We start from the raw sequence: 23,862 nt of genomic DNA, 5'->3' as shown, positions 1-23,862 counted from the left end.
TTAGTTTTTCATTTCTTGAGTTTCATGAAAAGAAAAATGTAATTTGGTTCTTGTAATTACAAGAAAAATAGAGACAAGGTTCAGAGGCTGTTGTTTCAGTTAGAGTTCTGACAGCTGAACTGCAAACCAGCTTCTAGGATTATATGGACCCATAAAATAAAGCATTGTGCATTAAACCCCCCCCCCCCCCCAAAAAAAAAAAAGTTCCTGAACATTAAAAAAAAGTTTCCTTATACATACTATTTACCTTAACTGTTCCTCCCACACCCTCCCTACCCCCACCCACCCACTCTCCCCACCTGAGCTCTTATCACATCACTATCCATCAGTTAATGCTCTCACATGCACAGACATTGTTTGCTTCCAAGTGCAGTGGATGTGTTTATATCAGTGTCACTATATGTGCAGTTATCGTGCACTGACATGTGTGTCACTGTGTGTCTGTGTGTCTCACATCAGTGTGTGTGTGTGTGTCCCTCTGTCTCTACAGAACCATATTCATCACTATTAGAAATCCATAACGGCTCCATTCTGCTGCAGCTCTCTGCCTTCACGTTACATCAGCTGAATAAAAGCACTCAGCTCTCTCTCTCTGCTTCGTTCGCCCTGAGCAGCTCGGCTCCGGACGGCTCCCTCATGAGCGATATTTCTCTTAACAGCCGCTGCAGAACTCGGTGCGTCGCGTCAGCGGATGAGCTGCGCGTGTGCTGAGCTGTCATCCTGCAACCGTAAACCGAGGCTGTGATCAGTGAGCGGCTCGTACCTGAGACGTGGAGCCTGAATCGGTCCATCGGCTTCTAACAAGACAAACAGACGTGGTGTTCTCATGTGCAAAGTGTTGAAATCTCATTTGCCAAGTTTCTTTTGTTTGTGGAGGAGGTGGCAGAGGAGAGATGGTTTCTGTGACTGATCCCACTGGAGAACTAACAGATACGTTTTATCAGCTGCTCCTGGACTGTTTCACTCATTTAGAATGAAGTCGTCACATGAAGCTTCAGCCTCTGTTGGCTTCTAAAGTCAGAGCAGACACAGGCGCTGCAGCTCTGTTAGCAGCAGAGCATCAGGATGGTGATGCCAGTCAGTCTGAGCAGGTGTCAGTCGACTGTACCTGTGATCGTGAACAACAGCTGGCAGCTAGCGGCCAGACTGTGGACCGTAGTCACAGTACGTTAACAGAAACATGTCTGTGGCACAGCAGTGATAAGAAACACAGCAAACCCTCAGATAAGAACAAGCCCTGAAGGGAGCATGTAGATGGAGAAAAAAAGGCCCAAGCATTGATCCTTGAGGAACTCCACAGGTCAGAGGAGCGCGAGAAGAGGAGAGGAGAGGAGAGGAGAGGAGAGGAGAGGAGAGGAGAGAAGAGGAGAGAGGATCCAGTCAAAACACAACAGACAACCACTGAGTGACACTGGATCCAGGAAACACATCAGCACTTCCACCGATGCTGTAGTGTTGTAGTGTCACTACACACACGGCCTCCGGTCTTCTTTCATCAGGACCAGATAGTTTTCTTTTTTAGTTTGCTCTCTGACTCAGTTTTACCTGAGGAACAAATAAAAAAGGCAGAACCGGCCTATGTTGACATGAAATACTCTTAAGTCTTTCCCACGATAAAAACTGACTTTGTAAAAAAAAAAGAGTTTGTGTTTTGTTCCAGAGCTGATGCGTATTTCAGAGAACACTGTGAGCCCGTCTCAGGTTGTAAAGCTTGTTCCACGGCTAAAAACGCTGCAGCTTCAATTACAGCACCATCTGTCTTTCACGCTGGATTTTAGCATCAAATCAAACTCTGACATGCTCAGTGAGTGTAACAGTGCGTCAGCTGATTGCCTGCAGTGTGGAGTGAAGGATGCAAAGCGTAAATGTCAGATCGCTCTAACCTGCTGCTCTCCCAGCTCTCTCTTCAGTCGGTTCTGCCACTGCAGCGCCTGCATCATGATTGCCTCCCACCTCCTCTCCAGGTTGATTGACAGCAGCTGCAGGGCCTCACGGTGCTGCTCCGCCTCTGGGCCCACCTCTGCCATGGGGCCCGACTGTCCCAGAGGTGGGGATTGGAGACACAGTTTTATTAGTATTATAATGGTAATTATCAGACTAATCATATGATTAAATTCATAATTTTAAGACTGAACATCAGTATAATCCCTCCCTGAAAAATTCAAAAATAAGATCATCAATTTATTGCTGTTAACAAGGTGGTTTGCGGTTTCTTTTACCCACCTGGCTCTGCTGCAGCAGCTTCTGGCAGAGCTTCAGCACAGAGGCGACTCCTCGGCGTCGAGCTCGCACCTCCGAACACAGAGACTGGAGGGAGGACGGCGTGAAAGAGGGAGGCGAGAAGAAAGAAGCAGGGTCAGCAACAAAGTGGAACAAGTGACAGTTACTGAGTAACAAAGCTGGAGATTAAAGGTTAATTCTGTGTTATGTTTTATGTTCATAGTTAATTCCCATCAGCTATGACAACAATGGACTCAAGTTAATTATTAGAGATCTGGGAACACGCCCAACAGAGACCGGACGACGTTAGACTCTGAAGGCTCTTCTGTCAGACACTCGTTAAACTTTGATTGGAAATGAAAATCAGATTGACGTCAAAACCTAACTGACACTGTGACGTTTAGAGATGTTGGTTTTACTCAAGACTAGAATGTCAGTATTTTATAGGTCAAGATGGCGTTGGCATGAGACGTTTGGAAGACGTTGATTTTGGTTTCTTAACAAGACAAACATCGTCAGCTGTTGTCAGTACTCAAAGTGAAGTTGGCATTAGAATGAAATCTGGTCACTGGGCGCTGGTGCCAGCTGTGTGCCTGCAGGGCGGTGACATAAATTAAAAGTTGTCTAATGCGTGAGAAACATGAGAGATCAGACAGTCAGGCAGGAAGTACAACACCTGGCTGAGCACCCAGTTACCTGTCAGATCTTTCCATACACCTGCACGCTTCCTTCTTAATTCGGGTTATTTATTCATCAGAATTCACAAACTGTGAATCTGTTCCAGAGCATTTTCATACTGTGGTTCCATCATTTGGGACAGTTTCCTGTTTGGAAACCTTTCAGATCAGACTCTTGGTAAAGTTCTGGACCTGTGTCCACTGTTGTCCCTGGTGTTTTCACAGTCCACCGATCTTTATTCAGGTGGAGTCAGGGACTCGTTGTTAAGAAATATTATAAAACAAAGACTCTGAGCCTCTGCTCTGAGTGTTCTCTGACTGTTCTCTGAGTGATCAAATAAAAATACAGCAGATTTCAGGTAAACACTCAGAGAAACCAAATCTTGCAAGGTTGGACCGTGGGTCCAGGCTTGGGGCGTGGCTGAGAGCAGTGACTGCTTTGTTGTGACATCACAAAGTTCCAGAAGTCCTGACGGCTGGTTTTAAGGCTCAGTTTCTGAATACAGGCTGTGTGCATTTCTCTGTGGACTGAGGCTTTGATACTGTCACAGTATTAATATAGAACCTAGACCTGCTGCATAATCACAAACACATGGACATCTACCTTTAGACTGTGTGGAGCTTTAAAGTAAAGTGATGAGATCATCTGATAAACTGATGCTGATTGTCTGACTTGTTGGATCTTTGTGTGTTTACAGATCCCAGCAATTAATTAGTCGTCATTATTACTGATAGAAATTATGGACAAAGCAATGAAAACAAGACCCAGGTCATAATAAACCAGAATTATAATCTCGTAAACAACAGTAAAACAAACAAGAGCCAAATTTGTTTTTATTTATTAAATTCAGGTCATTCAACACAGTTTATTAGCATAAAGTCAAATTCGGCACACAGACCCTTCATCAGCAGTAACAGTGCATGAAATAAATGACAACAGCCGATATTCCCCCCTCTGCTTCCCTCTCTGCTCCTGTCTAATAAATGCAAAAAAGAGAAAGAAAAAGCCCAGAAACACAGGGATTGGCAGCGCCTATTATAAATCACTATATGCTGATGAGTTTACCCACGCAAAGGTCAGCGAGTGTGTGTGTGTTTGCATGTTTGAATGTTTACATATGCATGCATGTGCACAAGTGTGGGTAGGAGTGGGTGTGTGTGTGCAAACATATGCATGTATTTCTGTGAATGTGTGTGTGTGAGTGTGTGTGTGTGTGTGTGTGTGTGTGTGTGTGTGTGTGTGTGTGTGCCACAGAGAATAGAGGGGACAGCCTTACTCTTCTGCAGCAGGGACCAAACACGTCCAAGCCCCAAACTGTTTATGCTAATCCTGCCTGCTCCCTGAAAAGCACTTCCTTTACATTTTCTTTACATTTTTCCAATAAATATTAAACACTATTACAATGAAATGGGATTCTCTCTCTCTCTCTCTCCCTCTTGCAAGCACACACACACACACACACACACACACACACACACACACACACACTCTCTCTCTGCCTCTACCTCACACACACTCAACTCTTCTTCTGTCTTTCATCTCCTCTTTCTCGCTCTCTTCAGTTTAGCATATTTGTGGCTCGCCTTGTTGTCTAAACAGGAGATGGGGATGCAGAATACAGCAGACAGGATCAAGAGGACAAGCCCGGTGTGTGTTTGTGTGTTTGTGTGTGTGTTTGTGGGGCTGCAGATAAATTTATTCCAAACAGGAGGTGTGTATTACATTGAAGGAGGAGGCTCTAAACAACAACAAAATGACTGAGTGATACTCTCTCTGCGCCAAATAACTGCAGCAGACAGCGTAGAGGAAGCACAGGAAGATGAATTTAACTCGATTGAAGCTGGAACAATAATTCAGGATGTTAGAGTCAGAGGACGACGGTCATAACTCTGAAATCTGCTCTGCAAAGTCTGGGTCAACAACAGAGTGTCTAACACACTGACAGAAATATTTTTACATGCATGTCTCATCGGATTTATTATAAATACGAGCTGCCAACCTGAAAACCTTCCTCACATTATCTCGGTAACTGCAACAGATTATAGGAATTCAGCAGTCTGGCATTTCAGCCACGTTTCAGTTGTCTGTCTCACATGTGTCTGATTCAATTCATGTGTGTAAAGTGTAGTGTTAGACAGCTTTATTTTCTTCTCACTGAATCTACAGCTACATTTAATTTATGTTGTGGTTTGCAGTTCTGTGGTTGAATGCATCCTGTGCAGACACTGACGGAGGACGGAAGCAGTACTTTTGACGTGCTGTTGATTCAAATACGTCTGGTGATGTGCTCGATAATGGCTGTTTCTCTTGGTTGCAGAAATAATCAGCCAACCAGAGCTTTGTGGGCAGGATTCAAAATAGTGATGTCATCTTACTATGTCAGAGTCAGAAAAATGACAACACAAAAGTAAGTGTGGACAAGATTGAAGCAGCTGTATGGGTTGTGTTAAACAGATTTATATAAATAAGATCTACATTACAACCTGTGAACGAACAGATTTCTTCAACTGCCACATTAAAGGTGCTATATGTAAGTATTTGCTCTTACTGTATAGTAGTGTTTACTTTCCATCTAGAAAAAACTGAGTTCAGCATCAAACTTTATTCCTTTACTTGCCAACAGCCAATGTTTACTCTTGTTATGCTTCTATTTCTATCACTTCTTTTCATCTACTGAAGTTAGCATGCTAACCAGCTAGCTGGACAGTCTTTTACTCTCAGATACCAAGTCACTATAGAGTCCAGTCTGCCCTGAAGCAGTAAGGCTGCTCAGAGGAGGTATCATAAACTCTTGCCTTGTAAATGCAACAATGACTGAAGCCCTTGGCAACCACCACCCACCACCACCACTACCTGCTCAGTCCAATAAATCACGTTCAGTAGGAGAGGTAACCTACAAATAGCCCCTTTAAAGTTAACTTCTAGCAACTGGCTTCAGCAACATGATGTCAGTGGGACAGATATGTGGATATGTTGACACTGAGTGGTTAAGGCAACATGATACAATAAATCAGCCAAGCTACAAGCTGCCATGCAGTAGCAGGTTAGTCCCTTCATTAAACTGGTTAAGGGTAAAAAAGTTTTTGACCACTAGTAGGCAGTATGGAGCAATGTTTTTATCAGGAGGTCCTGTGTTGGGTGTGTCCCATGCACCAGCACAGGTGAACGGATGGCACGACACAACACACAATCATGCCTGACAGTTTCATCATTTCCACCAACGTACACAATCCAGGCTCTGAAATATCGTAATGTTTTATGAGGGAGAGCATGTGTTAGGCCTCAGGAAAACACACGATTTCTGTAGAAGTATTTCTGTTTTACCTAACTTTGTTTACAAGAAACCTCAATGAGAAAATAGATGAGCATGGTTTTGTCTCTATAAAAACATTTTAAAAACAGATTTCCAGTGAGAAGGATCAGTATCAACGCTGGTAAATGGCACTTTTATTATTTTATTATTATTTATCAGAGTTCCGACTGAAATCCGGTCAGCAAAAATCTTTTCTCTCAGAGTTTATTTTTAGACAGAGAGGAGAAACAGAGAATCCTAAGTCTCTATTGTTTCTGCACTGCTGGTTTTTATGCACTGATCCCTCTTTCTTTCCCTCCTCTCTCTCTCGCTCTCTATGGCAGGTCGAGCCTGGCTGGGCCCATATTGACTCAGAGGGCTCTACAGACACAGTCAGACAAATATTTGCTAAAAAGCTTTCCTTCCAAAATACATGGAAAGCTGTGGAGTGGCTGCAAAGACAGAAAAAGAGACGGGGAATGTAGAGGGAGGGATGAGACGGACAGAAAAGCCAAAAAGAAGTGTGAGATAGGTCGACGAAGAGGAAGCAGGAGAGGTGCTGAGAAAAGCGAGAAAGAGGGGAGATAGAAGATCAAAGTGTCTTAAAAGGAAACTATGAAACACCACTGAGGAAGAAAGAAAGAAAAGCGACACAGACAACACTAAGGACAGACAGGAAATGAAAAAGATCAAAAGGAGAAACTGCTATTGACACGTGAATCTGGGAAATCAGAGTGAAGACCCGACTGTGATAAAAATGTTTCATGGTCCCTGTCGTGAAAACTTCTCAATATTGCATCTGCTTTTTGCAAATGATGTGTTGCTTCTTTGACGTGTGTCCAGCAACAGTTTTGTAGTTTGACAAGAGTCAGCACCTTCATGTCTGAGGTGATGGTACTCCCTAAAGGTTGGGATTGAACTTTCACAAAATTATGCATTGTTACCTTTTAGTACTGGTCTGGTTCACGTTCACACTGACCTTTTTACAAGCAAACCAAGAGGTGTAAACATGAAATCATAAGACTGACAGAAAACTCATTGATTGGACAGTTTTGTTGATGTCATCTTGTATCAACATGCTACATGGGCCCAGGAGGAGACTGGTGACTGACTGATGCACCACTTTACAGCTTCTTATGTGTCTGTCTAGGTTCTCTGGTATCGCACAGGTTCAGGCAGTGAGGATACTTTCAAAAATGATGAAAATTGTTTTCCTACAAAGCACAGTCAACAGAAAAACCTAAATCAGATCAGTATTTGCCATGAACCCCCCTTTGCCTTTAAGTCAGCATCAGTTCTCCTGAGTACACCTGCTCACAGTTTCTCAGGTGCTTGTTGGGTAGGACGTTCCAGCATCTTGGAGAACCTGCCCCAGTTCTTCTGTCTTGGTGTCTTCAACCAGATGGGTAAAGACACCAGAGTTTGTTTGCACAGAACCAAACAGGGAATGCATAAGTCTTGTTTTTGGTTGAGAGCAAGATGGAGTGTGAGGTCAACAGGTGAAGTAGTGGGTGGTCAACTCACTTGTGTTAAACGCTCGTGTTGTACCAGACTGTCGTGACAAAAAAGGAGCTGAGCTTAAATGTGAAGCTCTTGATTTAATCAACGCCTGATTAAACTTGGTTAGGGACCAAAACAATGAGAGTGTGGATACAAACCGAAAAACAAAAGCGTTTGGCTGATTCTTAAAGACAAAGAGAGGAGCTCAGACATCCTAAAGGAGCTCTGAGTAGAAACATTGCTCCTTCAGTGTTAAGGCCAGTTTAGCTCGTTCAGCATCTGATCAGGATTTCTCCTGGTTGCAGCCTCCTCCTGTAGCAGAACAAAAAAACACTGGTTGGATGACATATCCCATCCAGCCTGAGAAGACCTGGGATCCTCCCAGAATAGCTGAAGAATGTGGCTGGAAAGAAGCCGTCTGAGCTACCTTGCTTTGTGAGCAGCCAAAAATGGAGGGAAGTCATTATTTTCAGGAGAACAAACCGGCAGTTGTTTGAGTTATTACAGCTCGATAAAGGGATTTAACAAGAACCAAAGAAACTCCAAGAACCATGACAAGAACCCTAATTTCTTTCCGGAGGTAACGTTGTTTCTGTCTTCTGTGTACATGTTCAAGGTCGACCAACAGGAGAGATCAAAAAACAGTAAGTGATGTCTTTATCTCCTCATTTGTTTTCTCTCTCTCTCTCTCTCAACACCCTCCTGTAGGAAGGGTGACCGAATGGGGATAAACAAAACGAAGAGGATCTGCTCTCCTCCTTCACTAATTCCCGCTTCACCCTCTCTTTCTTCCTCTCTCAAGCTTGATCTTTCTCCCCCCCCTCTCTCCCTCACCCCCTCCCACTCCCTACCCTTCTATCTCTCTCATTCTTAAATCTCCCTCTCCTAAAAACAAAATCCTCTTAACTCTCCTCCACCTCCTCATCTCCACAATCTAATTACCGAGACCTGCCGTGAAGAGAGGGATGTAGGGAAGCAACGAAGAGAGAGAGAGAGGGAGAGGAGGGAGGCAGTGAGGAAGGAACAGACAGATAGAGGAGAGTGGAGGTTGTTAGTGTGGTGGATATGTCAGTGTTTTCCATGATGGTAAAGGACTTTCAGACACAAGACTAGGAATAGACCACATTTGAATTTTTTTGATATTAGTGTCAATGCGATACTTGATCTTAAGGTACTGAAACCAAGAGGATTCAGTGATGATGAAACATCATTTCAACATTTGACTTCAAGGAACGTTTTTCTACCAAAATCAGATATTATCCAGTTAATGAATATGAGAAATACTAGATACTAGACTATAAATCTGACATGACTTTCAATGCAGTCTTTCAGTAGTTGACCATTTTCAAGTATATATTTCTAGTATAGTTGAAGTTTGATATGCAGCCTTAGACATGATAACTGTGGATGAGAAAGTGAGTTTGGAATAAAAATAAGAAAAAATAAATAAAAACAGAAAGAGAGAAAGAAAAGCAAGACAGAGAAAATGTCCACCAAATTAACAGGAAGTTCAGATGAACATTTAGATGATTTAGCAATGATGTCTTTCAGTTGGTGAAAAGGCTGTTAATCTTTATACTAATGCACACAGTTGGTTTGTCTCTGGTTAATTTCTTAACGAAGATAAACAGAAGTTTGCAAAACACCACAAAAGTGTCTGATCTGCCACCTCGATGATTAAGGTTTGGTGAAGTTTAGGTACAGAAATGACTTGGTTTAGGTTAGAGAAAGAAGTTCGGGGTTAAGAGAAACTGACTGTTGGTAGGAGACGAGATGTGAACAGCAGTGTCCTGTGTCATAATTCAACAGGCAACAGCACTGTGGTAAAGTACACTCCCTTCATCAATTTCAATGAGGCTAGAGAAATGGCACAGTGGGGGGCTCCAGCAATAACACACAAGGTCGTTCAGTTAAAAAGTCGGACCTGGTTTAACTGTTGCTGCAACATAATGCAGGTGATGGGTATGGAAGCCGTTGTCTCGGCCGCACGTCAGGAGAGACAGAAATAAAGAGGAGACAGTTAGAGAGAGGGAAGGAGAATTTTGGCAGCTTGCACGGTGACCCAGTGGATATTTCAATCAATTACCATTAATTAGAAATCTCTGATTAATTCTATTTGTTGATTAAGTCAATTAAAACCACAAGCACTCGTTATCGCACAACGAGCCTAATGAATTCCTGTCGACAATTTGCTCCCACACACATATTCCCTCTGCTGCTGCTAATACCGCCTACAGCTACCCAAACTTTGTCATTTGTATACTCTTCCCCATCTCTCTCTCCTCGTCTGACATTTCTCTCTCTCCTCCCGCACTGTTTCACTCCTCCTTTCTCCCTTTGTGCCTCAATTTATTCCTCTTCACTGCTTTCACTCCTTTCCTCGCCTCCTCCTGGTGACTTCTTAATTTCTTTGTCGTATTTTCATGTTGTGTGTTTGTCCATCTGAATGGACAAAAGTGCCAAAGTAACAGTACAACCACATTCTGCTGCGAAGAGCAGAGGCAGCTGTTATTGAGTGAGAGGGCTCTTCAACGTTCCCATCGTTTGGAGGTTGGAAACACAAATCTCCACTCACAACCTCGTCCTCTAACCTCAAGGTTAGGGATTCCCAGACTGGAGTCCGGAGACCTCAAGGCAGACTCCCCGTACACTAAACAAGGTTGTACACAAGACCCAACACCTCCCTCTTAAGACTTTAAGTCTTGTTTTGCAGTGAAACTTTTTGGATACCAGAAAAATACCAGTGAGGGCCAAAAAACATTTTCCGTTAACACACTAAATTTATCAATGATGAATGATTATAAATTATTTGTAATCTTTCAACCCGTTGAGTCTCATATTGTTTGTTTTCCAGTATGTGTGTAGTTACTCAGAAATGACACCAATTTGTGTGTTTGTTGTACTAGTTCTGACATTTTACAACTTTTGATGAACTCATTCATTAATGCACCGCACTGCTTATCCTACTGGGTGAGGACAGGAGCTGTTTAGTTGAATTCTTTGCCTACACGTCACTGTTGTCTCTTTGCTGCTCCCATGACGGGTCGCCACAGTGGATCACCTTAAGGATATTGGATTTGGGACAGGTTTTACACCAGGTGCCCTTTGCATGGGTTTAGGGAAGCTGTGGACTGAACAACCAAACCAAGGATCTGTAGCCAATCTGCTCCACCGCCTGAGCCATGTGTCAATACTTTAATTTATTTTTGTAAAACACTCCACAAATATCTGTAGATGAATGGAGGAGAGTGTCAGTGTTTCATGAGAATCATGTTGATGGGACATCCCAAGCTTTAGGACACTGATAGAGATGTTCTGAGTTTTAGTACTGCAGTTCCCATCATGCTTTGGGTGAACTTAAAGTAAGCAAAGCAAACAAAAAGCATAATGTTGCCTTGGAGACAGTGAGTTAACTGCTGGCTTCACTGTGACCCTGTTTTTTTCATATTTCAGTTTGGTAATATTACTGCCAACAATGAAAAATAGTTTGCTAATTTTTTAAAAAATCTGAAGTCCTTTCTGCTTCTTTAACTTTTCCACATCCGGCTCAGTTTCTTCTCCTCAGTCTCATTTTAAAATAATGAGCCTCAGTGTCTGGGACAGATTAACACAACACACACTTGTGAGGACATTGTACTGACTCAGACAGATCTGTCCTCATATACATACTATGAATGCCAGGTTGTGTTTTGAACTTGAAGCTGAATATGTCAAAAGTTTAAACTTCAGAAGAACCTCAGTGACTGTCTCTCTTTTAAAACATGTCTGAATTAGTTTGATAATGTGCTACACGACTTCTTCAAATGGCTCGCAGCACATTATGGAGGGAAACTTGACGCCGCGCCTCCAGTGACCCAGAATCCATCTGTTTCCTGCTGTACGGTTTTTAACGTCACATATAAATAGGTTCTGAAAGTCAGCAGGATTCGTTAAAGGCTTTTAGAGCAATTCAGTGAAAGTGGAGGCAGACAGTAAAGTAAGACGTGTCTCTCCCACTCACTTCACCGCTGTGTTTGACACCGTCAGAGAAAACCCTGGTAAAGCATTTACATTAAAATATCAGTTCAAGTGTTCTGACAAAGTGAGAGCTTGACTCCAAACTAAGACATTTATCTTTTCATTATGAGGTCAGAGGTCAGAGGTGACCTGTGATCCTTTGGTTCTCATGTAACAGACTTGAAGTAAGAACAGAGACAATATGGAGGTTTTTTTCCTTCAGCTTTAAAGAACATTATTACTGAGATTAACAGTGAATCCAGACTGAACATACACATGTAGCTGAAATCATACTTAACATCTTTATAATCATTTCGATTCATAGAAGAATTTTCATTCATTTTGAAAGCCCCAGATTTTACTCTTCTCCTGTGTTTTATCTGAAGTGTTGATCTCCATCAGAAGATATATTTGTGGTTTTAAGAACCAAAAACCATCTCAGTGTAGTTTTACATCTCCTCTCTGAGGCTTCTCTCTGGAGCTCTAGTAACAGGTCAGTCAGCCAATCAGAAGAGAGGATCTGAGCCTGTTGTGACATCACAAAGTTCCAGAAGTCCTGACGGCTGGTTTTAAGGCTCAGTGTCTGAATACAGGCTGTGTGCATTTCTCTGTGGACTGAGGCTTTGATACTTTCACAGTATTAATATAGAACCTAGACCTGCTTTATAATCACAAACACATGGACATCTACCTTTAGACTGGGTGGAGCTTTAATGTCTGTACAACCACGGTGACGGTGCAAACAGGAACTGATAGTAGCTGAAGCAGCCTGACCTTTTCTAGTAAACTCTGTCTGCTGGTGAAGACCATGAGGTATGTTAGAAAGCCCAAGAAAAAGCCAGTAAGGGTGGACTTAGAGGCAAATGATTTTATACTGCATGCCATAAAATCCAGAGTGCTGACTGACTGAAAACAACAATAAATTGCAAACCTCGCTAAGACCTGTAGGAACTAATAAGGCTTTCAGGATTTGAAGGGTTAACAGGAAACCTTCTGTTTGACTGAAAACATCGCTCTGTGACAAAAAGCCGGGCGGCCTTCATGTGAAAGTCAAAATGGATTACGGCTGACATCATTAGGTCTTATTGATTATTGTAAGTTATTAAGCCGAGGTCCCTTTTGCCCGCTCGACACGCAGGCGACATTTTAGGGATGAAAGCTTTACTCTTAAAATATTCAGCAGTGGTAAACAGATGGAGGATATATGAAGTCTTTGTGAGTGAAAGCATTTACTGTTCTCACTAATGCAGCAGGGCGAACGCACCGCGGCGAGTTAAAACGCTGCTATCAATAAAATTCCATCTCCCTCTGTCTGTCTGCATTTCTCGGCATATTCGTCTTTTCAACCCTTTCTCTCATCCGTCTTCTTCTTCCTCTCTTTCTCCGTCTCACTTTACAGGCTGTTCTCCCTTTCCTCGCATGTCTCTCCATCTCTGTTTTTTTATCCTCCTCACTGCTCTCCGTCACTCCTGCTCTCCCTCTCTCTCTCTCCATTTTCTCAGTCCCTAGTTTCGTCTCTGTCTTCTCCTGCTGTTACTGCAGATTAAAGTGGTCTCTCTTCTGTCTCCGTCTGTCTCTCTGTCTCTCTCTCTCTCTCTCTCTCCTCACTGATGTCACCTGGGCCGTTTTTAGCTTTTGGTCGGGGGCATCATGAGGTAAAGGTTAAGCTCAGAGTCAGTCAAGCATCTGGATATTATAACACAGGTTGGGCCTTTTGTCTCCTCTGTGTAAACTCAGTGGTTTTGTTGGGCAGCAGCAGAAACAACAGCAGACTGTTGCTGTGTAGTGAAAAACATTAATCTCAGGACTTCTTCATTAAATAAACCATTGAAAAAACATTTCACCAAGGTGAAAACAAGACTCTTGGCTTGACGACTATTTGCTCACATTGATGAGAAGCAGATCCACCACTGTCATGTGATGAGGCAAAACACAGCAGGTATAAGATAATGACTGCACAAGTATCCAGTCTAGAATTCGTATTGTACTTTTTTTGGGCTAAAACTGTTGATTTTTGATTATGATATTGAATTTTTTCCCTTCTTAGATTATTTCATTTGAAACAAGGCGTCAAGAGGAGAAAGTATCTAACTCACTTAACTCAAAATAATTTTATTTGTCCATCAGGGAAGTTCCTAACTGAACTAACTGACGTAAAAGCATCAGCGCAAACACAAGACAAAGTCGCTTTAACAAGTACAAGAGCAGCGTAGCTGGTGTGAAACAGTTTAAGATCCTGAGTGTCATCCTGAGTCAGGATAACTGGACACAAAGTCTGGTCCTGAATATGAGCCACTAGTATCCATGGCCTGAAGGTAGATGTCTGTATTGGTTGTGTTTTGTGTGTGTGTGTGTGTGTGTGTGTGTGTACTTGTACTTGCTACATAGTAAGGACCAAAAAAAGTATTTTACTAACAGTGTGAGGACATTTTGGGAAAGTGAGGACATTTTGGCCGGTCCTCACTTTTTGAGACACCTTAAAATCACATTTTGAGGGTTAAGACTTGGTTTTAGAGTTATGGTTAGAATTAGGTTTAGGTTAAGGTTAGGGTCAGGGTTAGGGTTAGGCACTCAGTTGTGATGGTTAAGGTTAGGGTAAGGGGCTAGGGAATGCATTATGACAATGAGAGTCCTCACAAAAATAGAAGTACAAGTATGTGTGTGTGTGTGTGTGTGTGTGTGTGTGTGTGTGTGTGTCTGCTGTAGATGCTGCTTCCTGGTTCTTGCTCCAGTCCCAGGATTCAGGTGGATGTTCCTCAGAGCTAAACCAGCTTTGTTAACTCAACAAACGCAGTGTTGTCTGTATCCCTCGACTCGTCTCAGGAGCCTGCAGGTCTGAGCGCTGACGTCCTCTCACACAGGTGACACAGAGTCAAGCTCCAGTTCAACGAATGAAACTAAAATATCATCAAGTTGTTTGGTGAAGAAAAGATCTTTTCTTTCTCTTTCTCCTTTATCTCCTTCATTCTCTCCACCTCTTTCTGTTTGTTTGTTTTCTACTGTCATCTTTCTTTTTCTTTCATCCTCCTGCCTCCTCCCTCTTCTTATTCCTCTTTTCTTCTCTCCCCTCGTCTCTCTCTGCTTCCTCTCGTTTTCTGAGCCTCCCTCTCTTCCCTCGCTCTCTGTCTCCACTCCTTTAGCAGATGAAAGAGCCGAGTGTTTTTTCTTCTCCTCCCGAGCAGATGAAGATGAAAGTGTGATCTGTTTGTTGGCGCCGTTACCGTGGAAACGCCTCACCTGTTTGCTCGCCTTCAACCCCTAACGAGCAACTCTTAACGAGAAAACACCTCTTCAAAACACCAATGACCGAACACACACACACACACAAACCAAAGCAACAAATAAACACAGAGTACAAGCAAGAAACACACACAGAGGGGGATAATCAAAAGGCGCACACACACACACACACAGCAGCCTGTGTTGTTGGCAGGGAGTCGGTGGATCTTTAATCCTCATCATGCAGCAGGTATCGATATCAGAGCCTCGCTGTCGCCTTCTATTAGCTGCCTGAGAGATGCTGAGGGGGCCAGTTCATATACTGGTGGTGGGGGGGTGGGTGGGGGTGAGGGGTTAGTGGACTACAGAGCTTATGAAAGTGACGTCACCGTACACAGAAGTCACAGTAAAACTGACCAATCATCTACACAGATGGATTCAGGAAGAATTCAGGCCTCAGAGTCGTGGTCAAACATCAGGTCGGAGGCTCAGGTGTCAACAGCAGCAGGACCAGAAATCCAGAACCGAATCTCAAGGCTCACACTATGAAATTAATGATTCGATATATTATAAAGGAAGTCCCTCCCAGACTGTCTGCGAAGAATTCAGGGGAGCAAATATGATGTGGGAGGTGTTTGTAAAGTTAGTGCACAAAAAGCTAAACAAAGGGATTGAAAGGAGATTTACAGTGTTTCTATTGTTGCTGTTAAATTATGGACCAATAATAGATTTACTATAAATTTTGAAACGTGTAATTTGCTTTTGGTTTTCAGGAGAATGGTCCACGGAGCTGTTTGTGTGAACAATTTTCTTTCTTTTAGGTGGGCAGCTTAAAATGATAAGAAGTAGGCAGGTATATATAAGCCTGAGCCTGGTCAGTCTCTACTTAATACACAGACCGTTGACTGTGTATTTTTGCTGTCTATATTATTTATATTTACTGTATTATGTCATTTCACTCCTGACAGCAGGAACTGATGCACACTTCAGGTGTATCAGTCTGTGACTGAGAGCTGCTGCTCCTGTCTATACTGGCTGCAAAGCCAGGAACACCAGTAAGACGATTGTATTGTGTTGTATATATTTATATCTTTCTGTCATATTTTTTATTGTAAATATTTTATTTTAGTGTCAAATGTTGTATTTATATGAGTGATCTGTCCTGCAGTTTACTTTATTCACTGTTTGCACCAGAACAAATTCCCTCGTATGTTGTAAAACCTACTCAACCAGGTTCTGCTACTGATTCTAAAAGTGAGACAGGGACGAATCTAAAGTCCTGATAAAATACTGACATGAGGCTTCAGCTGCGTGAATTAGTCCCGACAGTCATCGTCAGTGTTTTGTCCCAGGAACAAGCTTACATGTGACTCTGTGCCCCCCCGCTGACACTGCTGAGTGGCTGGAGTCTGTTTAATCTCACTGATGTTGAAGTAAAGTGTTGGTGCATGTGATGAGGGTTTGATCAAGTGCTCTCAGTGGACCCCGCCAAGGGAGCGCTGCATGTCTGTGACTCTGCCACTGGTCCTCGATGTTACTGCACAAACATCGAAGCTGTGTGTGAATACACTGATTTTTTTTTTCAGGAAGAGGGTTTGTTTTGGAGTTTGCAGACTTCGGGGAGTGTGAGGTGTGTTCAGGTCGTCCTGGTCGAACGGTCAAACCAGTGATTGATTATAATAACACTCAGGTTTATGAGCTCACGTCCAATCGATGGAGTCAGAATCAGGTCGTGTCTTAGGACGGGAGGTGAGAGGGGTGGGTGCAACAGCAGCAGGAAGTGGGTGGGGTCATGAGTCATGAGCAGGAAAAGAAGGACAGGTTCATGCTACAAACTGTAGGGGGGTTAAAACTCACAAACTGCAGGAGGACGGAGAGCTGGAAATAGAAACGGCCGAGGGAGGGGGGAGGGTCATGTGTTACAAATGATGAGGAGGGCTGCAGGGCAAAGGGCATGATTGGAGGGGTGTGGGGGGTGAGGTGGGCCGTGGGTAACAAACAGTAGGGGAGGGTGGGTTCATCTGCCGTCAGCAGCAGGGGGGAGAGGGAGCCGGCGAACAGATAACGAGAAAGAGGAGGAGAATTCAGAGAACAAGACGGGCAGGCACGAGGAACAAGGGAGAGAGAGGAAAAGAAAAAAAAAGAGGAGAGTTGAGAGGGAGAGATAAAGCAAAGAGAGATGGACGGACAGATAAAGAGACAGAGGAGGGCTTCACTTCAGAGGAACGAGCTAAACGCTCACACTGATATCCACAATCTATGCTAACATCTGTGTGTGTGTATGTGTGTGTGTGTGTGTTTTCTCCTAACAGTGTGTGTCCGTCACACACATCAGTGGGAAAGAAAGAAAGAAAGAAAGAACATTAATGTTATAACCTCTATTTTTATGGAAGGTGATGAGGGAGATCGTTTGCTTTGATCATTCATCTCTAAATAAACCTTCAGATAATCTTTTTATTACAACTTTGTCTTGTTTTCATCAAACTGTTTTAACAGGAGAATAAAACCTGGAATAACACTGATGACATGATCAGGACATCACAAAAAGTAAAACAAATATCTAATTTCATGTTGGAGAAAAACCACACACATGTGGCTGACTGAGCTGTTATCTTGTTCACAAACATTTCCACTGAAATATTTGATATTTCAGAAGTAAAACTGGAAAAATATATGTTCTCATAGAACTAACTGGAAATAAAACACCAGAAAAGTGTCACATATGGGACCCTTTAAACCCCAACAATCAATTGTTTATTAGGTTCTTGATATGAGGAGTTAGTGAAGTGCAGCAGCATCAGAAAAGATGTGGAATTTATTTCAAATTTATGATTACAGGAAAATGAAAGTCAGTAGTTTTGGATAAAGCTATGAAATAAGTGAAAAACATTATTCTTTGCTTCACCGATGTGTCTTCATTTCAGGTAATGCAGATGTCTGCAGTGATGATATGAAACACAGCTAATTAGATAAAACCAGCGACAGGCGACGTTTAACCTTCGAGAAAGAGCCGTCGGTGTGAGATTCATTTTCATCCTGCGCATCCCAACACACACACAGCAGGTGTGTGTTTGTGTCTGTACCTGTTTCCACTGTGTGTGTGTGTGTGTGTGTGTGTGTGCCAGGCTCAGTCTATTAATTCTCGGTGTGTCCAGCCCCCAGAGCCTCTCTACTACAATAGAGAGTCATCGGAGGCCCGGGGCCTGCTGGAGGAACGTCTGGCCGACGCCATATCTTAAAGGAGCGCTAATTCAATTAAGAGCCAGGTTGCAGACAGACAGGTGGAGGAGGAGGAGGGGTGGGGGGTGGGGGGGTGGGGGTGGGGGGCACAGACAGAAGCCCAAGTGTAAAAAAACATGGTGTGAGTGAGAGGACAGGGTAGATACAGTCTGGGAGGAAATGAAGCAGAAATCAAAGACACGAGTAGAAATACATAGAAAACAGGGGTTCAACGTGTCACCTGGCTGCAGTGATGCACAGGTGGACGCTCAGACCCTGTGATGTCACTGGTAGGTGTGGTCACAGGGAGAACAGAGCAACTTCTGCAGCTGCAGGGCAGTGACATTCTGATTTTAAGCCTGGTGATCAGTTCCTCTTAAACTGATTCATCGAACAACATCTGTCAACAAGAACTGATGAAACAAGTCCAACTCAAGGTCCACTTATTAGGTTTCTTCACAGCTTTCGAGCCTATCACATGGTCTGCATCATGAGCTGCTGTGGAGGCTCAGTCCTCCTGTATCTACCTTTAGACTATGTGGAGCGTTAACACTTTTGTCCAGTGCTTCTGTTTGTGAATGTGTTTAAGTGAACGCTGGTCACAATGCAGCAGTGTGTCTTTCTGAAATGTCTCTGTACATCTGTGTGTTTTATAAATGAGTGTGTGTGTGTGTGTGTGTGTGTGTGTGTGTGTGTGTGTGTGTGTGTGTGTGTGTGTGTGTGTGTGTTGCCTGTGGCCCCGGTGACCTCAGCTGACCCCTGTTGCTTTCTCATACAGCCGTACAGTAATAAGCTGCAGCGCAGAAATCGAACCCATTTACGAGTCCAAATGCCAAAAACAGACAAATGACGACTGAAATGGAGTCGACTTCTCTTAAAATGGAGCTCCTTCTCTCCGTTTAGCCTCGCTCTCTCTCTCCATACAAATGACTGCTATCAATATTTCCAATCTTCATTTCTCTAGAAGCTCACAGCCTCTTTCTGCCAGAAATCAATGGCTTCCCACTGAGAGCTGTGACAAGGATCAAAAGTAAGAGCGGCTCAACTCACTTTCTCCAGATAAAGTCTCCTTTCTATACAGTTTCATCATTTAGGCAGCCTGTGTGTGTGTGTGTGTGTGTGTGTGTGTGTGTGTGTGTGTGTGTGCTCACATAAATACTGACCAGTTTACAGCTTGACTGTCATGAAGCTGATCACCATGACGTCTGATAAAGTATCACACTGAACTGAAGTGATGCTCTTCATCAAACACGATCGATCTAACGACATGAATGGAAAATAAATATCTGACTAACACATATGAAGTTTGCACGTCCAGCTACAGTCTCAAGCTCAACTCTTTCTCTGGTCTCACAGATTTAACTCCTACAACGACTAGAACCAAACACTAATATAATAATATACTGTGTGTATTTTACACTTCTGCCTCTGTGACATGTCTTTGACCCAGTGACTGACTGTTGGGGGCTTTTCAGGCAACATCCACATTCACATGTTTTGGTTTTAAAAGCATCACTTCAAATATTTTGACAACTAATGACTTTATTCAAAAGGTCAAATTAAAGGAAAAGGGAGGGTGAACGAGCTGCAACAGTCTCAACACAAAGGTTGTAAACAGGGAGCGCTGTGGTCCACTGTCAGCGCCTTCGACTCAGAGGAGAAACCAACCAGTCAAATGCTTCGGGCTCCCAAGGGGAAAAGGGCCCCTGATGGCCCCTCATATTGGCACATTTTACAGCTATAAACCCCCGTGAACCTCCCATAAACACAGTATACAGCGCACCCCCCTGAGTGTGGCTAGTGTCCACCCACTGCCTGCATGTGAGACGTTCAGAGAACATCTGTAAACTGTAGTGTCTACTAATAGTGTGCATGTGAGGCTTTTAGAGGACATCTGTAAATTTTAGCATCTGCCAATAGTCTGCCTCTGTGTGTGTGTGTGTGTGTGTGTGTTTGGGGGGGTCTGTGCATGAGGCCCCCAACAGTCTAGGACCGCCCCTGCAGACACCATCAAGTCTTAACCATTAAACAGCCCTTTGATAAAATGTCCCCACTGTGCAGGTTTGAACTGAAGGTACACACAGATCAGATCCTGAACAAAATACCTGGACCAGCTTCAACGAAGCGTTTGATGTTGCAGTGAAACAGATTCAACAAAGTGAATGTTGATGTAAAACAGTTTTCTCTCTATCAGCAAATCACATACTGTACATTTGTGTTGTGTCTAACTTTGTGTGACTACATTAATCAGCTCCTGTTGATGTCATCTGTGCACTGTCTGTTAAAGTGTGTGTTTTCATTTGTGTGTCATCTTTATACTATTATGCATTCATTTATTTATGCATGTGTGTGTGTTGCCTCATTTACATATTCCTTTGAATCTGTGTGTGTGTGTTTATCAGTGTGTACGTAAGTGTGTGTTGACTTGTCAGTATGGGCGGGAATACATGAATTAATGCAGTTCTATTCTAACATGTACACTTGTCTGACAGTGTCTGTGTGTATTTGTGTGTGAGTGTGTGTGTTCCTGGTTGTCAGTCACACGGCGGGGCTAGGCTAATCAGCGCAGCTAGCTGTTCGCTGTGTGATGTAGGCTGATTAATATCCTGTTAGCGTCCCGCGGCTCTGAAGGCTAACTGCTGTTTCCTCCATACATCCATCGCATCAAAACAGCCCTGCTTTCATCTGGCCTCATTAAGACGATGTATTACTATACTTAGCCACAACACACACAGGTTTTTTTTTTTTTGTTTGTTTTTTTTAAAAGCTTAATGCTGATTGGCCAAAGCTTTGTCACAAAAGTTAGTGAAGAGAAGTTAAGTGTCTGTACATAAATACATTTACACACAGACTGTAACCTCCTTCTATCCTCACATGATGATCTGAGTCTCAGTGCACTGTTAATTACTGTTTATGTGGATAAAGTATTAACTACCTTTATCTTCTATACAGTGGATTCTAATAATCTGTATACAGTTATTTATCTATATAAAGCATCTGTTTCTGTACTCGTCAGTATCTTCCCTCTACAGGGAAAACGGTGAAGCTCTGCTGACTGAGGGACTGACAGTTCACTGGGTTTCTGTTTTTTATACAGTTAAGAAAGTAAAAGTGTATTAACTCACTTCACGTTACCGTCCAATCATTACGTCTATAGCCTGTTATCCAGTGATATAACTTTTTAAAACAAATATAGCTTTTTAAAAGAACTGATCAGGTCTTAGTGAAGGTGTTGGGCTGAACTCAGCTTCAGCTCCTACCTTGAAGCTCTGGAGCTGCTCTGCGGCATCTTTGTCCTGTCTGAGGCAGGAGTTGAAGATGAGGAGCTCGGTGTCTCGCAGCCACGCCTTCAGCTCTTTGATGCGAGCCTCCAGCTGCTCCAGGAGCGAGTTGGTGAGCGGGGAGAGGGCTGAGCGAGGGTTCTCCACGGCGACGCCTCGATCGCCTCGACCCAGCAGAGAGTTCACATTGGCTGACTGGTTCCGCTGGGAAGAACTGGGTCCTGAATGCTCCGAGAGGATTTTCTGACGGAGGAAAAAGGACAGAGGAGTTTGTGTGAGGACTCCTTGTTGTGTCAATATCCCATCATGCAAAGCAGCACATCAGTCAATACATACATGGCCATTAATCATTCACCCTCAGAGATGTGCAGATCAATAAAGGGGATGTCATGTATTCATTCCTTAACTGCTGGAGGACAGTGTGAAGACGTCGTCATAGTGACAATGTCGTTGTTGACATTCGTAGGTCTTGTTTATGGTAGTTTGTTACCAGGTTGGTTTGCTGTTCTTCTTTATGATAACATCTCTTTTGTTGTATGAAGATAACATTACTCTGCCTGATGTTTCTGAATTTTCACTGAGCTTTGAGAATCTTCTTTATTATCAGCAGCAGCATTTTGTGGCATTATTTCATTCTGTTCAGTTAAGGTCAATTTATTTCAGTCCACACATATTAAACACACATTTTTTTTCAACAAAATACATCAATATTGGCTGAAAAGGTGGAGCTATTACACCAACCCCCTTCTCAGCAGCCCTCTCACTACAGGCCAATGTTTTGTCAGAGAAAATAACAAGGAGAAACAAAGCAGAACCACTAAGATCAAACGCTATACTATTAAAAAATAAAGTAAGATTTATTTTTGTATTGCAGGTTATTTTAACATTTACATATGCATATGTGTGAGCAGCAGGTGCATTTGTGTTATAGTTCAAATGTATCAAACAGCTTGAACTGACTTAGTGATGACAAATGGGGAATTTTCTTTTTCTCAGATTGTTCTAAGAAAAAGTTTGTCATCTCTTCATGTTTTGTATTTGTTTTGTTTTTTCATGATGTTCTTATCATTATTTAGTAATGTTCCTTCATTCTATAATTTTTTCTCATTGCCTGCTTGCAGATGGAGTCGTGATGATTCTCGATATGTTAGCACACTCGATGTGCTGTACTTTGCATCAGTGCATATGTTCTGTCCCTCCAGTTATATCTAATTTGGTGTTGTTACTTCCTTATATATGCAATAAATAACTGATCACAGAATTATTATTTTAACACACATTTAGACAAGTGTCTGTTCCTCAGTTTTTTTGCACACACACCTGAAAAGTGCTCATCAGCTTATATATGTTGTAGTGGAATTATTGGACATAATCCGCTGTCATTGGTCGTTGCTGAGCTGTATGTTCTCTACATTAAGTTAATCTGTGTTCTCTTTCAGTTTTGGAGGCATCGTTCCGGCTTGTTAAGAAAGCCGACACACACTTATGCGCAGCACAAGAAAGAAATTGTTCATCACTCCTTTTCTTAGATTTCTATATTATTATTAATTATCATTATTCTATAATAATGACTTTCAGGCAGCCGTGGGTAACCAGTGGAGGTCGTTGAGTAGCGGGGTGACTGACAGAGGACCAGACGTGCTGCTGTATCCTGAACCATCTGTGCCCCTCTGTTCATAACTGTAACTTGGATGAAGAAGTGATCATATTTTTTTAATACAGAAATTCAGATAATACCATTATTATTCATTTCAACATGGTTGCGAAAGCTTTTATTGTGGCTCTGAATTAGCTTGATGTTGCTAATGCTGTTGTAATCACAGTGGTGGAGCCTGTTATTATTGTGTTAACGAGGTTGCTATTGTTGACGAACAAACCTTGGAGATTGTAACTGGTGTTTTTCCAGGTGCAAACAGATCAGCTGCTAATTCAGAGCTTCTAGCAGCTTCACCTACAGAGCTGATATTCACACCCCAAACAAAACATCATTTAGACACAATACAAACTGAAAGAGTGTTTAGTGAGGAGCAATCACTGTTTCAAATAGGAACCACTGAGAACAACAAGGGCCTGGCTCCCAAGTGTGTGAGTGTGTGTGTGTATAATAAGCTCTGCAGAGTAATTTTCCAACCCCTGTTGATCACACAGTGAGACACAGCACGTGGCTGAGAAAGACTATTCCCCACTTGGATTTAGACGAGTGTGTGTTTGTGTGTTTTTGTGCACACACCTGGGAAGTGCCCATCGATATATAATGTATATAAAATAGTGATGTTCTTTGTCGATCTTGGGGCAGAGTTGTTGGGCAACACTATTAGCAACAGGCAAGGTTCAGAAGAAGAAAGAAAGAAATGTGTGAATCTTTACTAATCTTTACAATCGGTGCATGTTTAGCAGTTTGGGGATTTACTGCAGTGATCTAATGTGATGCTTCAGCAGTTCGTCAAGTCAAGTGGG

General features: G+C 42.7%; 1 protein-coding gene across 3 annotated transcripts in view; it reads right to left on the bottom strand.

Annotated features, from left to right (window-relative positions):
* The window catches only part of akap6 (A kinase (PRKA) anchor protein 6), a 193,083-nt gene that overhangs the window by 20,293 nt on the left and 148,928 nt on the right, over window positions 1–23,862 (bottom strand). For all 3 annotated transcript variants that reach the window (XM_071498843.1, XM_071498845.1, XM_071498844.1), the window contains exons 19-21: window positions 21,385–21,648; window positions 2,224–2,307; window positions 1,884–2,036 (exon numbers count right to left, since the gene is read on the bottom strand). In XM_071498843.1, the coding sequence (XP_071354944.1) occupies window positions 1,884–2,036; window positions 2,224–2,307; window positions 21,385–21,648 (501 nt within the window). The remainder of the gene's footprint in view (window positions 1–1,883; window positions 2,037–2,223; window positions 2,308–21,384; window positions 21,649–23,862) is intronic.

Source organism: Trachinotus anak, unplaced genomic scaffold (genome assembly GCF_046630095.1).
Source record: "Trachinotus anak isolate AG129_WGS33_773 ecotype Australia unplaced genomic scaffold, CSIRO_AGI_Tana_v1 ptg000015l, whole genome shotgun sequence".
Taxonomy (NCBI): domain Eukaryota; kingdom Metazoa; phylum Chordata; class Actinopteri; order Carangiformes; family Carangidae; genus Trachinotus; species Trachinotus anak.
Note: the sequence above shows the minus strand (reverse complement) of the source record. Positions and strands in the feature narration are given on the sequence as shown.